At 37.6% G+C, this 26,379-nt stretch overlaps 1 protein-coding gene across 1 annotated transcript in view; it reads left to right on the top strand.

Annotated features, from left to right (window-relative positions):
* The window catches only part of LOC135202362 (uncharacterized), a 348,084-nt gene that overhangs the window by 305,865 nt on the left and 15,840 nt on the right, over positions 1–26,379 (top strand). Inside the window, 6 exon segments of the mRNA XM_064231725.1 lie at positions 2,645–2,814; positions 5,221–5,381; positions 14,706–14,926; positions 16,725–16,905; positions 22,949–23,037; positions 23,913–24,724. Of these exon segments, the coding sequence (XP_064087795.1) occupies positions 2,645–2,814; positions 5,221–5,381; positions 14,706–14,926; positions 16,725–16,905; positions 22,949–23,037; positions 23,913–24,724 (1,634 nt within the window).

Raw genomic sequence — 26,379 nt, 5'->3', positions numbered from 1 at the left:
GTAGTATATATACGTATATGTATACTAAATATATCTATAATGTATATGAATATATAGTATCTATATCATATATATATATATATTATATATATATATATATGTATGTATGTTTGTATTATGTATACTAAATATATATATTTTATACTATATACATATGTATATATATATATATTATATATATATATATATATATATATATATAGTATATCCCATCCTTAGAGTGCTGATGGTAGCGTAGGACGCAGGGCATCGTGTCCTTAACCTGATTTGGTTGTGTTCTCAGCTTTATGTTTTAAATACCCACTTGTAGATATTGGGAAGAATATTTGAATATTAAATTCGTGTGTAATTCTGAGTCGACAACTCGGTAGAAATAAAAAAAAAATAAAAACTTAAGTTCAAATTATTCATCTAAGCCGAAGACCTATTTCAATATTTCCCATTAAACTCAAACTAGGGAGTTTACTCAAAATCCTGTTGTAATTTTAATAGGATAAAGAAATTCTCAAGATTATACTCAAATCCTGTCGTTGTTTAAATGGGCTAAATAGATACTATAGAGTAAATTCAAAATCATGTTGTTATATTAATGAAATGAATTGATTTCATAGAGCATTCTGTAAATCCTATTGTTAATTTAATATGTTAAGAAGATTCTACAGAGTATGTTCAAAATCCTATCGTTATTTTAATGGGGTGAATAGATTCTGTTGTTGTGCTTATCGTAATCGCTTATAGTCCCACGTATCAGTGTAAATAGGATACACACACACACACACACACACACACACACACACACACACACACACACACACACACATATATATATATATATATATATATATAATAATATATATATATTATATTATATATATAGATATATATATATATAAATAATAATTATATATCTAATATACACCCTTCCAAATATAATTACCAATTTGAAGTCAAATAACAAACTCGACGCGAAATCATGGGCTGATGAATTATTCATAAGGACTGCAGGATGAATAAACAACTTTTCATGAAAGGTTGTGAATAATAATGTAGGGTTGAATAATAGAGGGGGAGATAATTTGTCATGAATAATCGGATGCGCTTCTTTCATTTTTTCTGCATGACATTATATGAGCATCAGAGTTATGAACTAAAAAATAAAATTGTAAATTTGACATTTCTTTTTTCAAGCATCAAAGTCCGTGAAAGTAGACTGTATCATTCCACCACACACTGACACATTAATAATGACAACGGAGTTTTAAAATCAGGCGGGGTTCCATTTTCCTTTCGAAACAACAAATTAGCCATTGCTTTAACTTGTAAAAATTATGGATATGGAATTTTAGACGATACACACGCACAGGGAGTATAATCATGTTTTTTTATGCAGTTTTTCTAAATGGATGTGTATCGCAAAAGGAAAGCTTTTTATATTTTGGTTTCAGTAGGAAACTAAATTGCTTTAGGTAGAGGCTTCAAACTTCAAGCGAGCACGTAAGTAGATGACTTAAGAAAAGTAGATTGCTGAAGAGAGAGAGGAAACAACGCACAATACCAGCACTGTAACCTAGAATGAAAGTTTCCCATCGTGAAATACCGAATTCATTGTATGTTTAAAGCAATTGTTTTTATCAAATTACCGCTTAAAAGAGTTTCGTTAGAATTTTCGCTTCATTGTGGCTGACACGCAATGTAAATTAGATCGAATTAGAACAATATCTTTTTGGGTTGTCACAGCAACGGAGATAATGTAGAGTATTCTACTGACGTAGTATCATCAGATATCCAATTTTAATCGAAAGATGTTTAAAACCACATTTTTTTCCTAAGCTCAAATCTGGCTGACCCAATTTTCCAACCCGCAGTTAAGAATGAATAACAATAAGCGATTGACTTGCTTTGGGCATCCCCATGTTACCCAAAAGTGTCTGCCCCGACCCAGGTTGAAATCTGGATGACGTCACGTCATCCTTGTTACGACGTGTCATTTTCAGCCAAACGTTCACGCTCTGTAGCAGCGAACCTCTGGCATGAGATGTGTATGAGCTACCTGAAATAACTGGCGCATCCCTATAACAAAGGTTTTATATGTAGCCCATAGGTCTGCTCGTCTAACACGTAATATGTGATTTTTATTTCCAGGGCTTTCTGTCGTAATTGATCTACCTTACTTTGCAGAAATGTTTAGGCCTAGATAAGAGTGAAATGAAATGCTGATTTTGTCCACTGAAAATTCTCTGTTTTGGTGATTGTTTCTTATTTTTATGTGCAACGTGACTTTGCATTTCATCTGCATGAAATGCTTCTTGCAGGATATTTGTATGAACACGGATCAACCTCACTGCTCATGTAGTACATGGAATACCAGTGAATATTACCATATACTATATATGATTATGATTTACTTAGAATAAGTTGTTCATGTTTACCTCCTGTTCCCCTGTTGTGTAAAGAATCCCTTTAAATGCCAAGGAATTATTAATTAAGGCATCTCATCACTACCAGAAAACAAGTACATAAGAAAGGCTTGACAGTGCAAAGACATAATTCTAAACTCTCAGGTGTTTCTCTCTGATCCGGAACTCTCTCACTTATCCGGACCTTATTTATCCGGACCTCACTCATCTATCCGGACTCATTGCAGGTCCCAGATGACGCGGCAGTCCTCACTAGATGGCACTGTCAGCGGCGCTAGAATAGGCGGATCGTTATCCATGGCGAGACCTTCCTCTAGCATGACCAACTTAGCGAACATCTCGAAGACGCCTGACATCACCTTACCTATACGTCCAGGATCAGCTTTGGGTATCCCAGGTATGTTTCAGAAGACTTGGAACTGTTGAATCTTTCAGGCCTTATACTCGGTTTTTTTCCATCTGTCCACCCGCCTGTGGTGTTTACGTATGGTAACACTGCGTCCTGGCCTTTAGATAGTTACATTCAGCTTACATTCAACAATTATAATATCCTATTTCGAATATTAACGGTGTAATTCGCATACTGTAAATTATTAAAACACTTTTCAGTTGCAAATGTACACCCATATATCCTTTTATTTACCTAAAACTTACACATAGCGTAACTATCTAAAGCCTGGGACGCAGTGTTACCATACGCAAACACCACAGGCGGGTGGACAGATGTAAAAAACCAGAGTATAGTCAACTTTGGGTTTCCAAGGTCAGTTCGAGAAAATATGGAACGGTTTAATCTTTCAAGCCTTGGTCTACTTTGGGTTTCCCAGGTAATTTTGAAAAAATATGGAACGCTTTCATCTTTCAAGTCTTGGCCCATCAGTGGGTATCTCAGGTACAACAAAAATAAGCGTGAAACTGTTTAATCTTTCAAATCTTGGGTCAGCTTTGGGTATCCCAAATTCAGTTAAAAAAACTCATGGAATCGTTTAATCATTCAAGTATCTGTCAGTTTAGGGTATCCCATTCTGTTAAAAAAAAGTATGGAATTGTTTAATTATTCAAGTCCCGGGTCACCTTTGGGTATCCCAGGTCAGTGGAAAAAAGTATGGACATTTTTAGTTATTTGAGTCCCGGGTCACTTTGAGCATCCTTAGTTTACAGCCAGTCATCAGAGAAACCCTTCCGCTCCTTCAATTCCAAATAAGCTTTGGGTATTCCAGGTCAGTTGGAAAAATGTATGTGAAAGCATTTAATCTTTCATGTTCTGTGCCAGCTTTGGGCATTCCAGATCAATTAAAAAAGTATGTGAAAGAATTCAATCTTTCATGTTCAGGGACAGTTTTTGGGTATCCCAGGTCAGTAGCAAAATGCATGTGAAAGTGCTTAATTTCTCAGCCTCAGTGTCATCTTTGGATATTCCAGGTTAGTTGAAAAAAGAAAAAAATATGTGAAAGTATTTAATCTTTCATGTTCAGGGTCAACTTTAGTTATTCGAGGTCAATTAAAAAAAGTATGTGAAAGTGTTCAATCTTTCATGTTCAGGGTGAGCTTTGGGTATTCCAGGTCAGTTAACAAAAGTATGTGAAAGGATTTAATCTTTCATGTTCAGGGTCAGCTTTGGGTATTTCAGGTCCATTAAAAACAAGCAAAAAATGCGCCGAAGTTTCTTCGGCGCAACCGAGTTTTCTGTACAACGTATAATACTGTATAAAACCAGCAGCTGTGACCAGTAGTGTTTCAATTGCTCACCAGATGCGGTAGAGTGAGGGGGCGTCCCATGCCTCCGAAAAGCGCTGCCAGATGCACGATCCATGGCTAACTTTAACCTTAAATTAAATAAAAACTACTGAGTCTAGAGGGTTGCAAATTGGTAGGTTTGATGATTGGAGGGTGGATGATCACAACACCAATTTGCAACCCTCTAGCCTCAGTAGTATTTTTGATATGAAGGCGGGCAGATAAAGTGCGGACGGACAGACAAAGCCGGCACAATAGTTTTCTTTTCAGAAAACTAAAAAGTACGTGAAAGTGTTTAATCAATCATGTCCTGGGCCAGTTTTGAATATTCTGGGTCAGTTTAAAAAATATGGGAAAGTTTTGAAGCTTTCAGGTTCAGTGTCAGCTTTGGGTATTCCAGGTTGGTTCAAAAAAGTATATGATAGTGTTTAAGCTTTCAGTCAGGGTCACCTTTGGCTATTCCAGGCCAATTTGAAATACCGAGGGAAGTTTTTGATCTTTTCAAGTTCATTGGAACTTTTGGTATCCAATTCAGATAGAGTAATAAAAAATGAATAATCTTTGCTCTTCGTTCTTTTCTCACAAATCAGTGGCAGTGAAATCCATGACCAATAAAGCACTGAAGTGTCGCCCCATAATGCGAACAATTTAGGTCAAGTTACTGTTCTTCTACAACCAACAGCCCAATTGAGGGTTTCATAAAGTCCTGCCAAGAAATATGCAAAAATTAAGAAATAATATCCAACAAATTGTATTTTACTATAAAATGTATGTAAATGGAACGAATAAAAACTCATTTTAAGGGAATGACACGTATAATACAAGCAATCTCGGAGTCTGTCACAATCCTCCACTGCTTTGAGAAATTTCTGATGGTTGTCTATCATTTACGTATCTTGACTCCTGCGCATAGCCAAGTAAATATATACCAAACCATGAACTACACGATCATTTAATGTTGTTCCGTATGAGTTTGACCTCATTTTGAGCAAGAATAATGATAATTATAAATAATAGTAAGAGGAATGCGCGACAACTCAGCCAACTAACCACTGCCTCCCAACAGGTTATACGAGCGGTCTGCATGGGTCTAGTAGCATAGGAGGAGGACCCCAGCTGAAGTCTGGATTGCCTGCAAGTATAGCCCAGTGCCTCCCTCCCGACCTCCATCACCTTATTTATACCAACACTCAACCACCTTCGTTCAGCGATCATTATGGGTCACAGGTAAGGAGTTTCCTTTTGGTCAGTGGAAAGGAAATGCTGGAACATGGCAGGCTCTGGTAACCAATGGTAACGCTAGTATTCTTCCTTTATTTTTTATTAAAGGGGGCCCGTTGTTTTGGTGGGCCCGGGTTCTCTACGTCATTCCCTCTAAGAGGAACTTCTTGAGCATTTTTTCGGACGGTTTTAGTGATTGGTTGGTTAAAGTAGTCTGTGATGTAAACAGGCTAATTGTTTCGTGAAAGGTTTCAACAGGGGATATTTCCTGATAAGATTCGCATGTAATAAGAATTGGTTTGAAGGTCGGGAAAACGAAAGAAAAATTGAACGTCCTGTAGTCTGGCAAATGTCTTGTCAAGAGTTCGCTTTCGTGATTTGTCAGCAACACGAAATCCTATGTTTGAAAACTTTACGGGGCTTTTTAAGTTGTAAATTTGACCAACAAACACGAACGAGATCCTCAGATTGTTCGGGGATCAAAATAAACGAACGGCACCTGATCTCATTTCACGAACAAAGAGGAATCTTTAGATTTAATTTCGGTCTTTTACTGAAAAGTACAGATAAAGCGGAGAAGGGTACCAATGGCGAAAGATGTCCTCAGTGTTAGAAAGTCTGTAGCGTCTGAAAACAAACTGAAAGTAAATCTTTTCCTGAAACCAGAGGTAAGTTTCCTTTGTATTTTGTCCACCCGGGTACAATTTCAGTTCACAAAAACAGGTTTATTCTTTTTCATACATTACTTTTACACAGAAGAAGGTTTGGATTTGATTTTGAAGTGGGAAAGGGCTATGTGTTATTTATGTTGCAAATGAATTTTGAAGGGATTATGTTGATAAAATTTTAAAAAAAGGAAACCCACTAAAACGACGTATGTTCAGTTCATATCACAATTTTAATAACATCTTTCCTGATAGTTTAGAAACATGCAGGATTCTGCTGTAATGTGTATGACTTTCCTCTCTCAAGGCTGCTGTGCCAAGTTTCATTTCCCTTCCCTGTCGAAGTTTTTCTCATCTTCCCCAATGACTAAAATCTCCAAATTACCTCAGTGGTGGGATCAGGGGAAAAGGTATAAGGCTGCTTTCGTTTCAGGTCTCCCAAAAAGATATTTTTCTCTCTTATGTTTCGTGAACCCTTTTTCAGGATTGCTTCTTCTTCGCTCTGAAATTGTGTAATGTCAGTGTGTGTGTGTGTGTGTGTGTGTGTGTGTATAACATTACGTGCACGGTTGTACTTGGAAACAGTTTTATTGATTAAGAAGTCATTAGGATCTATATTTTATGCCCACTGCATAAAGACGAATCGTGGATCGCAAACTTTATTTTTTCTAAATATACACTTTTGCACAAATGGTGAGTCAGGCTTCAATTCATGGATGGCAAAAATCATACACAAGAACCAAAGAAAACTATCTTCAGTAACTGGTAACTTTATATCTGATCTTAGGAACATTATCATAATAGAAAAGGGTCGTTAATGGGAATGAGTCAAGGGAAATGTTATGAGAGAAAAAGGCCACGAAAAATGATATTACTAAATGTCAACAGCCAATCACTTTATGTTTTCAGTTTTCAGAGTTCCCCATCAGTTATCATGTACCTCGTTATTCTTCTATTTATATCAAGGTCGTTGTAAGTGGTGTATGGTTGGCACTTGATGTTGAAAAGGGCAAGAGAAATATGCATTCATAACTCCTACGAAGTTTATTAGAAAAACTAATAAAAGGAAACATATATCGTTTGATACCACTCTCGTGTGCATGAACTACTTTCTAGGGTGCATGAGTATTCATTACTTAGAAAAAGTTATGATTGCACTTGAAAAAGTTATTCCATGACTTACGATTCATAGGATACGCAGGATAATTCTACCCTCACCTGTTTCACATCTATTGCCAATTTAGTTTATACTTTCTTGTCTAAACCTTTGTAAATATCACATTCTTCATTGCAGTCGATATGGATTTATTTCAGATCAGTGTTCGTCTCCTGTCATTGCAACTGACTCCGATTTTAAATCGGTTAATCAATGCAACAGCTCTATTGCAATTGATATCAATTTCTAACCATAATCAGTGCAACTTGCACACCTATTACGTATCTTTGCAGTTGATCGTAGTTTTTGTAGACTAAACTTCTACTAACGTCACACCTACTGTTATTCCATTTAATATTAATCTATTTCCAATAAGGGTAACTATACCACGTGCTGTTATTAAAACTGCATCAATTTCTAATCAGCGGATCCCATGACCCCCTTTTATGCTCTAGTTTTTCATAGTTTTCTACATCACAATTGACTCATATTTTGATATCGACTCAAATATCTTCCCAGTGCATGACACATTATTTCTAGCAACCAGATCACATGAAAATTATTTCTAGCAACCAAACCATCATGAAAATTATTTCTAGCAACAAGATCACATGAACATTATTTCTTGCAACCAGATCACATGAGTATTATTTCTAGCAAACAGACCACATGAAAAATATTTCTAGCAACTAGACAACATGAACATTATCTCTAGCAACCAGACCACATGGAAATTATTTCTAGCAACCAAACCATCATGAAAATTATTTCTAGCAACTAGGCAACATGGCAATTACTTCTAGCAACCAGACCACATGAGAATTATTTCTGGCAACCAGACCACATGAAAATTATTTCTAGCAACCAAGAAAAAAGTCCCAAGCAAATGAGCCGCCGAAGCAACCAGATGTCCAAAACATTGAACATTTGTAGCCTGCTAGCCAACCAGATCAACATGGAAAATGATTGGTGTCTAGCAACCAGAAAACCAACCATGGAAACAAATTTGAATCTCGACAGCAACTGACCCAAATGAAAATTATCTTTTAGCAACCCAGACCGAAAATGAAAACCCTTATTGTCTTTCCTAGCAACCAGAACCACAACAATTGTAAATTCTTCCGTTTTTATAGCAACCAGACCACATGAAAATTATTTCTAGCAACCAGACCGCATGAAAATTATTTCTGGCAACCAGATCACGTCAAAATTATCTCTATCAACCAGACCAAATGAATATTATTTCTAACACCCAGATCACATGAACATTATCTCTAGCAACCAGATCACATCAAAATTATCTCTAGCAACCAGACCACATGAACATTATTTCTAACAACCAGACCACATGAAAATTATTTCTAGCAACCGGATCACATCAAAATTATCTCTAGCAACCAGACCACATGAACATTATTTCTAACAACCAGACCACATGAAAATTATTTCTAGCAACCGGATCACATCAAAATTATCTCTAGCAACCAGACCACAGGAACATTATCTCTAGCAACCAGACCAGATGAAAATTATTTCTAGCAATCAGATCACATGAAAATTATTTCTAGCAACCAGATCACATCAAAATTATCTCTAGCAACCAGATCACATGAACATTATCTCTAGCAACCAGATCACATGAAAATTATTTCTAGCAACCAGACAACATGAAAATTATCTACATCAACTAGACCAAATGAAAATTATCTTTAGCAACCAGACCACATGAAAATTATTTCTAGCAACCAGACCACATGAAAATTATCTTTAGCACCCAGACCACATGAAAATTATCTCTTTCAACCAGACCACATATGAATTATCTCTAGCAACCAGACCACATGCGAATTATCTCTATCAACCAGACCACATGAAAATTATCTCTAGCAACCAGACCACATGAACATTACTTCTAGCAACCAGACCACATGGAAATTATCTCTATCAACTAGACCACATGAAAATTATCTCTATCAACCAGACCACATGAACATTATTTCTAGCAACCAGACCATATGGAAATTATTTCTATCAACCAGACCGCATGAAAATTATCTTTTGCAACCAGACCACATGCACATTATTTCTAGCAACCAGACCACATGAAAATTATCTCTAGCAACCAGACCACATGCAAATTATCTCTAGCGACCAGACCACATGCAAATTATCTTTAGCAATCAGACCACATGAAAATTATCTCTAGTAACCAGACCACATGAAAATTATCTCTATCAACCAGTCCACATGAAAATTATCTCCAGTAACCAGACCATATGGAAATTGTCTTTAGCAACCAGACCACATGAACATTATTTCTAGCAACCAGACCACATGAAAATTATATCTAGCAACTAGACCACATGAAAATTATCTTTAGCAATCAGACCACATGAAAATTATCTCTAGCAACCAGACCACATGAAAATTATTTTTACCAATCAGACCATATGAAAATTATCTCTAGCAACCAGACCACATGAAAATTATTTTTACCATTAAGACCACATGAAAGTTATCTCTAGCAAGCAGACTACATGAAAATATTGCATGACGTTTCTTTGTGCCACTGGAGAAGGGGATATATACACTTTTCCGAGCATTATGGAGTCAACGACCGAAAATAAGATGCTGAGTGAAGACCTGTTAGAGGCACACTTTTGGAAATGAATATCTTTTCTCGGTCGCCTCGACAAATACCTTTCAATTGTTCATGTTTATTCATTATGACGTCTTATTATTTCAATGTTCTAAGCGATGTTAAAGGGATTGTTGGTTATTATTACTGTTTGTGTTGCAAAATTACGAAAAGAATAGCAGAAGTTTATTATTATTATTATTATTATTATTATTATTATTATTATTATTATTATTATTATTATTATACAAGGCAATGTGCAACGTTCATTCCGAAATCTTTCTGTTTCATTGTTTTAAGCAAAAAGGTCCTTTGTTTAATATCTTGTTTACTTTACGAAATTATCTAAATCCAAGAGTAGCGTTTGTGTGCGTGTGTGTGTGTGTTTGTGTGCGTTACATTTGCCACATATGTTCAACGATGTGCATTTGTATGGTATTGCGTTATATATGTGAGAATTATTGTGAACTTGTTTGTTAATGCCTTATATATGTGAGAATTATTGTGAACTTGTTTGTTAATGCCTCATATATGTGTGATTATGTATTATTGTTTATGTGTCATATGCGTATGTATTTCTTTATTAGTGCGTTTTTTATGAGACTGCGTATGTCTGGCCTACTTCAAAATGAAAGAACTAACAGACATAATTAACCTTTCAAAGGTATGCAAAGTAACATCGGATTCAATATGGAATCATACTTTTTTTTTTCATGAATGTTCCTCCGATTCTTAGGGTCTGTTGTAAGAAATTGGACGAAATATACTGAAGGCATTTCTTTGTTGAAATAGATGCCTTTGATTAACAAAGGTAGCGGATTTGGAAAAAAAAAAAAAAACCTTGAAAGCTAGAATTGCGTCTGCTTCGAAATGAGCACGACTAAGAAATAGTGAGGCAGGACAAAAAAAAACCCCTTCGAATACCTTTTTTTTTTTTTTTTCTTTAAACAACCAAAATGACTGTTTTTACTGAACCACTGCTATGACTGACCTGAGAAAAAAAGGTATTTATCTCGTCTTCCTTGTAGTTGATCTGTTTCTTGAACACCTTGAATATGCATCATTCTCACTTACAGCTTTTTTGGTTTTGCTGTTTAATGGCTATAAACAGCGACGACGTAACCGCTTTTGATTTAATCCACTATCCGTAAACCAAAACTCCAAAACGGGTGGGTTTCGTTTCTGCTGTTTTGTAAGCACACACCACATTCGAGTTTGTTACTCACGCGCTGCATTAAAAAAAAATATAAACTGAAATCAAAGTAATTCAAAATTTTCTCAGATTACTCCTCCTCCTCCTCCTCTTCTTCCTCCTCTCCTCCTCCTTTAGGTAAGTGGATACACTCGAGATTCCAGACCACTCGAAATAGTTTCTCGAGTTTCTGTTCTTTGATCTCACCTTCTACTTTTGGAACTTTTCAAAAAAGCATGTTGTCAGTTCCTTGAGACGTTTCACACCTTATCGTTACTCTCGTCAGAATGCCTTTCTAGTTCTGTGATAGATATCTTATGATGAGAAGCATTTTTCACCCAAACGATGGCGACGCTCAGGAGAATACTGCTCTGCCAGACACTTCTGCATGGAACGAAGTCGGGGCCGAAGAAACGTATTATGAAACGCAGTAATAGCCGTGCCATGAAGTAACTTACTCAGTGAATGAATCATAAACTGTCATATATCATAAAAATTAAATTGATACTAGTATTTGTTTCTCTTTAAATATATGTTATTCCTCTTCAACATTTTAGCAAGCTAATTAATGTCTTAAATGTTTTTAGCAAGGAATTCACTGAAAACATGAAGTCGTAACATGTAGATGTGTAATCTGTATTCTCCTGTTAAAAAGCGTCACCCTAAACTTGATACATTTGATATTCCTAACCGGTCCTTCTCCCTAACTTCTAATCTTATTTCTCTTCATCTTCCTCTATGTCTCTGCCTTTTAGGTGTTTAGATTAAGATATATTTATCCTATTGCCTGATGTCTCTCGACACTTCAGTTATTAGTTAAGAATTCATCATATATCGATTATTTGTGCACTACCTCTAGCTTTAAAAGAATATTTTTGATGCCTTGTATTCCATAACGTCCCATTTTCTTCTCTTTTTTATACCGATTTGAAAAGATGACTGCAAATATGCGAGAACTATAGTCATAACTTTGACAAGACCAGTAGTACTTTATCCATATAATTCCCTTTTCTCGAACTCCCTTCTCTTCTCTTTACAAAATATTGACTGATTTCCTGCTAAAGGTATTTGAGGTTTTTATGCTCTCGTATGCCATTCTTTGCCAGATCCATTTATGCAGTGCCTTTTTGAATTGATTAAACATTTTATTTTGATTTACAGCCAGATCTCCTCTGCTGCGTCGAATGGTGTCCATCGTTAGACAAACACTACACTAACATGACTTTAGAGTAAAACTTAATTACAAACAAGCAAATCGGTGTGATAGCAGGCGGGATTTGTAATGAATACAGTTGAAGGAAAACTAACAAGAGCATCATGAAGTTTTAAAAAATAAAAAAAATAAAAACAGTTCCACCAAATTCTAACACGAAAGCAAACGACAGATTTGTAGACCAACATGACTTCTAGTGCTGTCAGTGTAATTAATTACATCTTTGCTCCGCATTGTTTTGTTGTTTGAACAGCAGGTAAATAACTCTAGTCATCTCGCTCGCATCTTTTTATCTTCAGTTTCGCTCTCGTCATAATAACAGCCTTTATATCACAATACGTAAAAAGGAAAAGATTACGCCGCTATAGTACAGAGGTATCGTTCCTTGTACTGAAGTATTTTTGAATGTGTGTATGTCTATGGTAATGATAATCGTAAACTTAGAGTACTGTAGATATGATAAGGTCAGTCTTAAGTGTTTAGCCCCTGACAGATGGTTATGTGATAAGGATTAATTTTAAATCATTTAGTCTCTATCTCCTTCTAATTGTTAATTAAATAAGGTTAGTTTGTAATGCTAAATAACTAAATCAGTAAGTTTGTAATTACAGAGATCGAGTACGTATTGTATTATAAGTTTAGATTAAACCTTAATATAAAAAAATCACCTGATGTAAAGGATTGCTTTTTTTCCTCTCCAAAATTTAACTTTTCGCCGTCTCTAACGTTTTCTTCAAGTTCGTTAAATCTCTTGTACATTTTACTCTCTCTCTCTCTCTCTCTCTCTCTCTCTCTCTCTCTCTCTCTCTCTCTCTCTCTCTCTCTCTCTCTCTCTCTCTCTCTCTCTCTCTCTCTCTCTACGTGAAGTTATCATCTACATATAGTTACTTATAGTTAGCAATATCTGTTTCCCTTATATATTTGGTATGTGTATAAATAAATGTTGGTAATGTATTAGGAGAGCGTGTCTCATGTCGCAAATGCTAAAGACAGCGGTCATTAATAATAATAATAAAACAAAAAATCGTCGGATAAGCATGTCATTCAAATCAGCTGTTTGTACACAAAGAATAGCCATTCACAAGAAGGATTAGGGAACAAACAAATTACGTGTGAGTAGTATGCAGTTCGAATGTGATTGCGATAGTGATCCAGATGTTTATATATGTTGTTGTCGTTTTATATTAAGCCAGCATATGTTGGCACGGACTCTTGCTCTTAATAGAGCATCCAAAAGCTGATGCCTAGTTGGACTCAATGACCACCTTTGGGCACGCCTGATGCTTCGAAACCCTCCTTATTAATCTTCTTCTTCTCCCTCTTTGTGGGTCAAAAAACAGTTCATGTCGCATTTCAGTTTGCCCATCAGTCACAGAGTGAGAGAGAGAGAGAGAGAGAGAGAGAGAGAGAGAGAGAGAGAGAGCGTTCACATTCTCGTAACCGAAAGAGTTTCCTTAGTGTTTAGCAAAGCTCATCTATCTTCGAGGTAAGAACTTTCGTTTGATATCATTGCAGTGTACTTACTTACCCTCATTCAAAGCTTGTCGATTTCGTGCCACAAGTTCAGCTTTGTAATAACTTTTTTTGGGTGACTTGCTTGCAAGATGGCGGGAAGAGAACCTCCACTAAGGAACCTAGTGGTTTGTTTGTAGAGTAGATGGATTTTTAACTGTTTAATCCCGTCCAGACTTAACTAACTTTGATTAGATACATGTTTTCTTTTGCTTTGTATAGTGCATGAACAAAACATATACATAATATACATCATGTGATTTTGAGAGAGAATTAAAAAAAGAAAGGAAGATTTTTTTCCACCATCGAGAGACTCATGATCTCGGATGATTTTAATAGCATGTTGTGATATGGGACACGTGTGTGCTTTACCTGTAGGAACTTTACGAATCAAATTAGCCAGTGCCACACTTTCTCTCTCTTGTCCCTGATATGTCTTCCACTCTGGCCCTCTGTCTCTCCCTCCTTCTGTCCCGTCTGTTCGTCTATTGTTCTGTCCCCATCCCCGGTTCTCTCTGTCTACCTCTTCCTTTCGCTCTGTATGTTAGAGCTCATTATCTTCCTCTCCTCTCTGTCAGTCTGTCATTCTGTCTTCCCTTTTCATCCGTCAGTTTTCCGTCTCTCCATCGTCCATCTCTGTCGTTCTCTGCTCCCGTCTCTCTGTCTGCGTTTCTTGTCTGTCTGTCTGTCTATCGCTATCTTTCCCTCCCTTATCTCCATCCATCAATCTCCTTCCAACCCCACTTGGACGGCTGCCTGTCCATCTCCCCACCTTCTGTCTGGCTCTCTGACCATCTTTTCCCCTCTTCTGTCTGTTTGTCTGTCTGACGCCATTGTTCCTTCCATCTATCTTCCCCCTCATCCACCCACCGCGTCATTCTGTTCCTCAGTCTATCTCTCGTCCTCTTTATGCATGCCATGGAATGTTCAGGCTATTTGTATTGGTCCCACCAGCTCCCTGAATACATGCAGAACCTGAAGGATCAGCTGAGAGAAGAGCTGAAGTCGGCATCCACCGACCGGCGGGCATTGCTCGAGGCTGAGCTCCTGCGGCTACATGAGGAACGGCGCCGTGCCCTCGCCGAAAAGGACAAGGACAGGGACGGTCGCCTCCGGCGGGAGCTGGATCGCCTCTCCTCCTCCAATTACTCCGGATCACTGTCGCTCAAGCAGAGGTTTGTTCAGCCTTGCCCCGCCACCCCCGCCCCACCCACCCACCCACCCGTCCTGACCCTGGTCCGTCCCAGGTTCCTGCTTATCCGCCCCTATCCCCCACCCCGTCCCCTCACATACCAATTCCCCTGCCACGCCTAAATGGTGCCCCCTTGAAACTTTGTTTCCCTCTGGGCAAAATGACCAGTTGCGTGTCAGTTACTTTTGAACTTCGTAGCTGTGTGTCTAGATTTGGTGTTTAGCTCTAACCTCAGCGCCATACGTCAACTGTTTCCAAGCATACATTTAAGTATACAAAACCCTAATTAACCACCTGTGTATGTGAATGTATGTCTTTCTGAGCACACTTCATTTTGAAATGCCCTGTCAACTGATCTGCGGACATTTTATTTCCAATATCCCTCAAACCTTATTCATCTTAATATAAAAGGCAACTCCAAAGAAATAATTGAAATCAATGTCCTCCATTTTATTTTCGTAAGGTTCCCCTCTCCCTCAAATGCACAGCTTTGGTCAGAAACTCCAACAGGGTCAAATAGTTTGCTTCCAAGACCCTGAAAAAAATGTTGTTTTCTTTCTCTTCATACTCCGGCTTTTTAACATAATCACTTCGTACTTCTTCCCTTTTTTCTCTTGATAAAACTTCCACAAACCATCTAAATTATCAAATATTTGCTTTCACCATCAGTTTGTTTTCAGTATTTAACCCATGTTAGAAAGTGCTTTCCACAATATGCTTTTGTGTTGTTTTGTCTACGTACACGAAGTAATTATTAATATGCTGGTTAATAGTAACTGATAAGTAAGAATTCTCCAGTAATCTGCAGCTGAGCTATTTTAGTTTTTAAAAGTCTCACTTTCTCCAAGAATACCCAAACTTCAGTTGAATATCCTAGTGCCAATTATGGAGATTAAGTATTCTCTCTCTCTCTCTCTCTCTCTCTCTCTCTCTCTCTCTCTCTCTCTCTCTCTCTCTCTCTTCATACTCTAAAATGACCAGCTTGAAATTACCTTTTGCATTCAACGGCCACGACCATTCCACGCTTACAAAGTCCCAGACACCCCAAAAAGCACTTCAAATAAGCCCAAAATACGTACATTTGAACTGGTGTTTTGCCCCACCCTTTTTCACCCCCACCCCTTCACCCCGACCACCTCACCCTGCTTAGCATTTTTAGATTATTAAAATCCTCCCCCCTTTTTTTTTTTTTTATCGGTTGCCAAGCATTATTCGCTGCCAACCTCGTGAATAATCTTGGTCATTTTGTTACCTAAGCCTTGTTGACGATGACAACTGCTTGGCTGCTCTCCTCCATAACTACTGCACGCTCTCTCTTGGTGGCTGATATGATTGATGGTCCTCAGTGTTGTTTCAGTGGATCTTAAAACGAAGTAGTTCTTAAGAAATTTAAATAGCTTTGGCCCAGAAAAGAAAGTCTGTAAACTCCTAAACCACGTCACAGTTTGCATATCAGCTTCCAACACAGTGCCGAATCGGGAGATCCCCTTTTCCATGCTGTAGAATATACATATTAATCTTTTATAACAGTATTTGCATTTTTTGAATCTTTTTAATACTGAGAAAGATGATTTTTAAGTATCTCACCAGTTTTTTCTTTTTAAATTAGTCCAAATAATGCCTTGATAATATGAAAGACAAGTAGCATTCCGAGACGGCAGTGTGTGTGTGTGTGTGTGTGAGTGTAAGTGCGTGCGTGTGTGTGCGCGCGCGCGTGCGTGTGTACGTGGCAATCCTCTAAATGAAAATATGCATGTGTCATTTTTGTTTTCGATTTTTAGAATGGAAATTCAGCGTCGCCTGGGCATGGCCTCAAGCACGGGCATAACCACAGGGTCAGCCAACTCCTCGCCCAGGAACCACCGTCGCAGAGGCCACAGGCGGCAAATGTCAGACCCAAAGATATTCTCGTCTGTCTCGCCCATAAAAGAGGACAAGGATTTGGAGAAAGAGCTTGAGAGAGTAAGTCTGTTTGGTCACGGTGTCTGTGTCGTCTGTAGATGCTTTTGTCACAGTGCTACTACTCGTATGTCCCAGCTCCTCCCCCCCCGTCGGAGTACGACCTCCTCCGAAGGAAGGAAGGAAGGCGTGTGCGTGTGTTCATCTCGTGCGCCGTCAGACTCCCCTCTTCCCTACCCCCTTTGACCCCTCCCCCATCACAAAAACAAAAGTTTCCCGGCCACGATAGCTACGCTCCGCCTTCCCAGCTGCAATGTAAGTATTCACAATCTTCTTCTTCTTCATCAGATGATTCAGAATTGACCTTTTCGTGATGACTGAAAGTACTCAAAATCTCTAAAAGATGATTCAAATTGACTTTTTCGTGATGACTGTAAATATTCCAACTCTTATTCATGAGGTGATTTAGAATAACATTTTCGTGATGACCATGAATACTGAGAATCGTCTTCATTAGATGAATTAAAGGGACCTTTTTCGTAACGACTGAAAGTGATCAAAATCTTCATGATTCAGAATTGACCTTTTCGTGATGACTGGATAATTGTTGGAGATGATAGGGAGTGAAGATAATTTCTAGACAAAATCAAAGGAAACTTAATATCTTTATTCATTGTTTAACCAGAAAAAAAAAAAATCAGGAAAATTTAGCTCTTTCTCTTCCTTACTTTTAGGTAGAATTGTAAAAGGACATGAAATTAGAATAGGCTTCAAAATATTTTGCAACGTAATCGTGGTTATAGTTTCACAATAGCGTAACTCTATCCACATTTTAAATTTGCCCAACAATAACTTCAGCCTCTATAATTATGGGTGTTACTAGATGTTATATTTTACCCGTTTTGTGCTACGTGAATATGTTTCGTCTATCTCTCAAAGTGACATATGCATGTCACTGGTGGAAAAAAAAAAAAAAGGATTCTGACAGAACAGGTCACGGGTTTATAGTTCAGCCTCCTGGGTAGACGATTAGGAAATTTGATGTAGACCACAAAATTTGACTCCTCAGTATTCCTAGCCAGTTGCCCTTCTTCCTCTTTGTCTTTTCGCGCTTCTTTGCTCTCTCTCTCTCTCTCTCTCTCTCTCTCTCTCTCTCTCTCTCTCTCTCTCTCGCTTCTGCACTTCTCATCCTGAGAAATCTTCTGTGTTAATTAGTTAAATTCTTGAAGTAGGACACGTCCCCATTTTGATTTGATATCCTTCTGAAACAACCTACACTTCTTTGTCAGACTGCTTTATTCAGACTTGCCTCATAGAAGGGTTTAAAACCAGATCCACAATGAATGTTATGATCTATTCCTGTTGACCGACAAGAGAAAATTATACATTTGGATGATCTTCGATTTCCATTGATTTGATTGTAGGATGTAGGTATGAAACAGAATTCGATGAATTGTGTCAGCAGAAGAGGCAATGCAAATTTGTGCTCTCGTGTCTGTGTGAGAGGGGGAAGATGTGAGTGTCTGTTTATGATCGTGTATGATTTACTATGAATATTTATGTACGTATAAATTCAGATAAGGAAAATATATTATAATTGTCAAAATGGCCAGGATAATTTTGTCAGAATTTTTGGCTTGTATGACCCCGGTTCTTGCGATGCCAATTCACGGAGATCAATAAGTAAATTGACTTTCTTAATATTTCCGAAGTGGAGTGGTCTTTCCTAGGGATCCACAAAAGAATCATTGTTTCGCTGTTAAAGAATAAAGTGAGTTAATTGAGGAAATGAGAAAGGTGACCGAGGGGCTGTTAGGGGAGGAAAAAGACAGTGTGGGTTCGTACAAGGAGGAGAGTGCGGACCAAATTATTGTTTGTTGAGAAAAATAATTGAGTTAAAAGCATGTGAGTAAAGGGACCTTGAACAAATAAATGATAATATCAAAACAGCAATAACATGAAGTATTGAGGTTTAGCGGTATAAAAGATCATTTTGTTGAGATCAATAAAAGGTTTTCATGATGGAAGTGAAGCGTGGGTTAGGATTTGTAGGTGGGAGAGTGACTGGTTTGTGTAAGAATGAGGCTGAACATCTTTATGGAAATGGACTATGGATGTTGACTGCAAATGAGACGATAAAGTTTGAATGTTGAGATGAATTATTTTCGCTGTATATGTGTGAAACAAGAACTGAAAGTGTGAGGAGTATGTAGATACATACATAGAAGTGGTAAAAATGTTGGGATAGATGCAAGACTGGATTAGTGTGTTCTGAAATGGTTTGGTCTTGTGGAAAGAATAAAGGACGGCAGGTTTGTAAAAAGTCTATAATCTGGAAGTGTTATGGAGGAGAAATAGGAAAACCCAGAAAGTTGTGGGCAGATGGAGTGGAAAATTTTGAAGAAGAAGGTTCTTGATATCCAGAAAGCAGAAATGGGGGTTAAATATATAGGGAAAAAAGGTGTATTGTGTGCAGAGACTTTGAAGGACTAATGATGTTTGGAAGTTCTTTGCACAGGCGTTTCACAGATCATTCAGCAATTAAAATATGAAAAAAGCCGAGATGAATGTCTTGCTTTTTCTCTGGAGCCAACCCTTTGTAGAGGGAACTGCAAAAATATTTGCATAGCCATTGAAATCATAAGGAATAACGATAAGTTGCAGATGGGGCTACGTTTGCATATAAAAAGACAAGAAGACAAATCCATAGAAAGAGTCAGATTTGGGTCAAATTAAAAATATTTGAAGGGGGCAGAATTCTGTTTTGATATCCTGATGTGACTTTTCTCCTTGTTTTCATATCCTGTAATAGGACTTTTTCTTCCGTGTGTGGGTGCAGGCAAAGAAAAACTCCAAAAAAAGAAGAAAAAAAATGGGGACAGTTGTATCGATGAAATACAATTTACTCTCTGACAAACTTATTCTTTTAATTTTTTTTTCTCTCGTTCCACGGGATTTTTCCTCCCTAATTTTTTCCGAGTCCAGAGTGAATGTGGATATTGTACTCGGAAGTGGTGATAGTTAAATGAAAGACTTTTTTCTGTCCAATCGCCGCTGCAACTGTACCTGCCGATATGAATTCGGAACTAGTGAGATTTACATAGAAATTGAGAAAGAGGAGGCGGCTTCAAAGCCAAATGAACTGGAAGTGTTGGAGACCAAAAGAGAGCAGTATTACGGAAGTTGATGTTGTAAGGTTTTACTGCATATTTATTATTATTATTATTATACAGCATCCATATGGAATTACTGAAATAACTGAAATTGACAAGTGAGCTATTAATATAAGCTGTAAATATAGATACAAATGTGGCCATATAATACATCTATATATATATATATATATATATATATATATATATATACATATATATATATATATATATATATATATATATAATACACACACACACACGTGCGCGTGTATATGCATTTTAGATAAACCCAGACAAATGCATAGGAATAAAGTACTAAATAAAAGGAAATATGACCAGCGGAAAAAAAAATCAAAATTACGAAAATATTTATTTTAAGCACATTCTAACAAGGTACGTTAAACAAAACAGATAATCTTTTCAACATCCTTTTCTCCTGACCTGTCTACTAAGTCCGCTTTTCATGACTTGTGGAAATTAGTGTATGATGTGTCTAAAAAAAAAAAAAAAAAAAAAAAAAAAAAAAAAACGATGATTTTATTGAATACTGTAGCTTATCAAAGCGGAATTCTTATTTATCAGAACCGCTTTCCCCTTGACGTACCTTCTCTTTCATCCTCAATTTTGCTTTCATATACATTCTTTGCATTCTTTTCCCCCTTTCAAGGCTTTTGACCTTTTTTCTATCCCTGTCTTCGCAAGATCTCTTTGAAAAGGATAATCACTTCATACAACGATCACCTCTACAGGGATATATATAAAAATTATTGTTGGTCTTTATACCATGAGGCTTTTGCTGATATTTCTGTACCTGTTTTTCGTCCGTTATTCTGTCTGTCTGTCTGTCTGTCTCGAAGGAATTAGAATGGGAAATTGTTGGCTGAGGATGGCGGCGATGCATTGCAGACGCTGGCGAAAGATTTTCATTTCCAAGGCGAAGGTGAATGATACAAAATAGTAGGGTTATCAAAGAAAATGGATCAGTCTGCTGCATTATAGAGGATGGAAGAGCTGAGTTCATATAGAAATAACTAGTAGATTCACATCACCGATGCATCTGATGTCTAGGCCAGTCCCTTACGACGCTCGTGATTGGCTGTTGATAAGCCAGTCACAGGGCTGGAAACTCTCAGTCCCTCGAGAGAGTTCACATAGGCAGGATGTATGTTCCACCTCTCCTGAAAAACGTATCCCTCAGGAGAGGTGGAACACATCCTGCCTATGTGAACTCTCGAGAGAGACTGAGAGTTTCTAGCCTTGTGATTGACTTAACAACAGCCAATCAGGAGGGTCGTAAGAGACTGGCCTAAACATCGGATGCGTGGTTGATGTGAATCTACTATAGTACATAAGTGTTACTGAAGATTAATGAAGGGACTGATAATAAGCTTTGTGATCTCTAGGGAGGTCAAAGTGAATTGTCGTTAAGAGTCATATACGAAAATACCTTGAATATACAAATACGTTTAATAGGCCATCTTATTTTTCGCAATTCTGGATGATGAACCCATTCAACAGACTTTTCACACGAAGGAAAGTCGCTTCAAACGACGACTCGGCGACTCATTCTGTCGATTTATTTGCGGATGTGTATTTTATTAAACCTTCGTCATTACGATGCAAGAAAAGAACTTCTAGACGAGGAACCCCCGTCACAGTCTGTCATTAATGTGGGTGGGAATTTTATTTTCATTAACTCCCTTTTTTCCAATTCCACGTCCGTTAGAAAATTGAGGGTTATTCATTTCCTTTTTATGTTAAGTCTTCGTGAAATAGTTCTCAGTTTCTTTTGCTGGTTCGCCTTTTAACATAATGTGTTGGCTTCTGGGCCTCATTGTCACCCATTTCCGTTTTTGTCGGACCGTTAAGGTCTGTTGCAAGTGTCGCTACCGCTCACTCGTTTACACTTTGGGGGGGGGGGGGTCGGAATTGGGGCGTCAAGTCTACGATCAATCTCTTCTTTAATCCGGGCTATGGACTGTCATGATTGCAGTCTCTCATGAAGGAACTTGATTATCTTTTTCATTTTTAATCCTGTTTGTTTTTCTCTTTCCAGTAAGCCTAAATTATACTCGTAATGCTCAACCAAGGAACTTTTTTCTATTTTAGTTTCCTTATGTTCTCATTTTCCCTTGCTGGGTCATCAGTATTTGTTTTTCATGTTTATTGTTTATTTCTTACGCTTCATTGACAATCACTTTGTATCATCATATTTAACTAAGTTACTTTTTTTCTGGTTGTTTTTATTACGTTAATCATGATTCTCCCTTTCTGGGTCATCAGTATTTGTTTTGTATTCTTACTGTTTTCATTCTTTCCAGATCTTACACTTTTTTTTTTTGTATTCTTACATTAAATAAATTCTTTTCTCTCCTTTCTATTCCGATTTGATTTTGTGTTATATTCTCACTTGCCTCTTGCTCTTTCAAGCGCTTCCGTATTACTATTTTTTGTCATTTTTTCATTCTTACGTTAGAATCTTATTTATTTTAAATATTTGTTTCTTTCCTTCACGGCTTCATTTTGTTTTCATTTCTTTCTTTCCTATTCCTTCCAACTATTCCGTATCATTTTTTTTTTTTTTTTGCTTTTGTATTTTTTTTTATGTTTCCAGCTCTTCTGTATCATTATTATTATTATTATTATTTTTGTCATTTCTGCAGTCTTGTAGTAGAGATATTTCTTTCACGGCTCTGTTTTGTTTTGTACCTTCTCGCTTTTATTCTTTCCAGGTCTTCAGTATCAGTATTCTTTCTTGTCGCTTTTGCATTCTTACGTCAGAAATATTGTTTTTTCCTTCGCGGTTGGATTTTGTTTTGGACTTTCGTTTTTCGTCTTGTCTTGCATTCTTACGTTAAATAGAATTTTCCTTTCCTTCCGGCTGGCCTTCAAATGACAAAATATTTACCCGATGTGTTTTTCTCATTGTGTTTCGTTTTTCTGTCCCACAGAGCTTGTACGCGAGCGGTTTGCGGGACACGACGATAAACTGCATGGACGACGATGATCTCTTAGCGGCTCGTCTGCTCAGTTTAGGCAGGTGAGTTACAGTTGCAACAGGACACCGTTAGTTACCTGTGTGTTTGTGTAGAGAGAGAGAGAGAGAGAGAGAGAGAGAGAGAGATTGATTTACTAAGCTTAATTTCATACATTAAGCAGCAAATGGATTAAACTGGAAGTCTGTTTACATGACCAATAAAAGCACATTGATATACAAACCTCCAATTTTTTAAAATTTCATTAAAAAACACAATAATAAATGTTCACAACATATACTTATAAAGTTTGTAAGATACTGTATACTGATGGTTCCAGTAGGATATTTAGTATAGTTCATATATATATATATATATATATATATATATATATATATATATATATATAGATATATATATATATATATATATATAACTATATATATATATATATAGATATATATAATATATATATATATATATCTATATTATATATATATTTCCGTGTTATTTAGAAGCGCATGTGCTTGTATGAAAGATTATCCAGGTTAACAGATTTGAGAGAATGATGTCTACCAATTTTTGTGTTTTAAGGCCTACATTGTTACAATTTGGATGTAATGTCATAAAATATGGAATCACACTCGACTGTTAATGTTTGCATTGAATATTTCCATTAATGCTTGCATTAATTTCATCTGTTTTACCCAGATAGTTATGAGATAGTAATATCTGATGAAAGGCGAGGCTTTTTACAATTAAGTAATTGATATGCACAGAATAAAGCAAATGATAAACAGATTCAGGAGTGCCAGGAATTACCTTGTAGAATGAATGAAGATTTGGGGTGTTTGTGAGCGTGTCCGAGTATGCATGAGTCCTTAGGCTTGTTCATGGCGAATATGATGAGGCAACTAACTCCTAGACCTATCGTCCGCAGAAGTTCTGGAAGGAGGAGCTCAGAAAGTGGCCTTGTCTCTGACTTCTGGACTCGAACAGCCACTTCTGGAGGCGGCATGTACGACCCGGCCTTGACGGGCGTCTCCCGCTCGAAACCGGGCAGAAAGCCGCGCAAGCCTCGCTCCTGGCACCCTTCGCCATACGCCTCCGACGACGAAGACGACCTGTTCTCGCGGGAGGAGAAGAAACAGAAGATCAAAGCTGAGATCGCGCGGAGGCGGCAACAGATCGAGGAAAATTCGCGGCTTCACGAGGAGCTGCTCCGCCTGGCCAGATTGCGAGAGAGCGCGGAGCTTGGGTACTCCGACCCCAGAATCCTGGGCCCTTACGACCTCAGCCCTCCTCAGTCCGCTCGTGATACCACCACCACCAGTGTCTTACGATCCATAGACGAGATCCTGCGGGATGCTCGCGACCCTTCTTCTGGATACTACAGCAGCTACTCGCCCTACAAGACGGGCGGGTCGCCCCCCAACCGCTACGGCAGTTCCCCAGGAGCAAGAACTTCACCTCGCCACTACTACGGCTCCCGAGGGCCCTCCCCGTCTCGCCACCCCATGACGGAAGAAGACCGTTCCATGGCCCGCCTCGCCTCCACTTTCCAAAGTGACGAGTTCACTGGCGCCCTCTATGAGCGGCTGTCCGATTTCTCCCCCCTGACGGCTGACAGCCTGAGTGACAGCATGAGTGACTTCACTCCCGCAATGCCCTTACTTCCGGACATGCCGACCCGTTCACGAAAGTTGTTAGAGGACTTAGGCAGTTCACCTATCACTAGCCAGTCTCACAGAGGCAAGTATGACGTGCAGAGACGGTATCGGAAGTAAGTGGTGTTTCTTGTGTGTTGTGGTTCTCGTGTCGAGCTGTTGGTTGGTCTCTGTCTTTCTCCAGGCCTATCGTAATAATAGCGATATTTATCATGCAGTAACGAACGTTAGAACTATCTTAAGAGGCAAAAAAAAAAAAATGTCATGCTAAATCAATATAAAAAAACACTGTGATTTAACAGGAAGAAAGCAGGAATTTAGTCAAAGTTTTTTTTTATTGTGATGATGATAGGGGAAAAAACAGTGCACTTAGTTATAATGCTTATCATAAAAAAACGACTCTAGTCAGATATCTTCATTTGATTACGATGAATGTAAGATAACTCATCACCATTATATTGTAACGTCATCCTTGAAAGAAAGAAGAAAAAAACTAATAATAATAATAGTAATAAACTTTTATGTAATGACGACTGACGCATCATATCTCAAAATACGGAAGACCACCGTAGTCATAATATTATATATACATAGATATAACATTAATAGCTCTCAAGCGAGTGTTCCAGCATATCGGTAGCTTATACACTTGTTTTTCCTATCCTCAGTGTTTTTCCAAAACAGAACAAAAAACATAATAAAAGTCCACTCGACCAATAAAGTGGAGCGGGCCGGGCCAGCGCAAGCAGCGGATTTTGGGCTGCCTGCCTGCAGCCTGTGCTTGCGCGCGCGCCGGCACACCTCCTCCACGACATTGCTCTCTCTCCTTCCTCAGTTATTGTGCCTTACGTCCTTATCCCCCCAATTATCCCCCTGAAATAGGTAAATGATTATGAGAGAAAAGAAAAAAAAAAAAACATTAAAGGGTAACATCGTTACAGTTGATGGAAGCCCCGCCCACTTCTCCCGTGGGTTTCGTTTATTGAATAATTTCTGACCTTTTTGATGAGTGCTTTTAATATTCATTCACTCATGACGTTTGAGAGACGAGTCATTATTATCAGTAATAATAAATGATAATGATAACAGTAATAATAATACTAATAATAATAACGATAATATTAATGGTATGATATCAATAATATTACATGTATATCAGCTAATGATACTAATATTTAAAGTAACCAGTTAAAATTATTACACATATATATATATATCTATATCAGTTTATTTATTCGGAGATTTTAATGAAACCTGGTGCAAAAATATGCATAAAGTCATATATATATATATATACATACATATTACGCATATAATATTAATCAGTCGGTCCCATGAGGCGTTCGTTAGCCCCGCCACTTCCATTCATTAGTGTCCGTGGTTCCAGTATTCTGAAATCTGTCGGTTCATATTTAATCCTACGATTTAACCTCCAAATTTTTTGCTCGCAAGCGATCAGCTAATTTAAAAAGAAAAAAAAAAAAAAAAAAAGCGGGATTATGAAGCGTTCTCTTGCACATTTAGAGGCTAATCAAATAATAAAACAATAATGGAAGTTTCAATAAAAGTTGTCTGCTAAATTCCAGTTATTTCTCGAGAGAAAATGGGAAATAGATAGAACTCGGAGAGTCGAGGGAAACTATCAGAAATCTGCAATAGAAACCAGTGAGTCGAACCCTCTCTTCTCGCTCTTGTTACTGTGTTCAATGGTGTCTTCAATCCCAGTATCGTTTATACTCT

This window comes from Macrobrachium nipponense, chromosome 30 (genome assembly GCF_015104395.2).
Source record: "Macrobrachium nipponense isolate FS-2020 chromosome 30, ASM1510439v2, whole genome shotgun sequence".
In the NCBI taxonomy this organism is placed as follows: Eukaryota; Metazoa; Arthropoda; class Malacostraca; order Decapoda; family Palaemonidae; genus Macrobrachium; species Macrobrachium nipponense.
The sequence above is the reverse complement of the archived record's forward strand: the minus strand, read 5'-3'. Positions and strand labels throughout refer to the sequence as shown.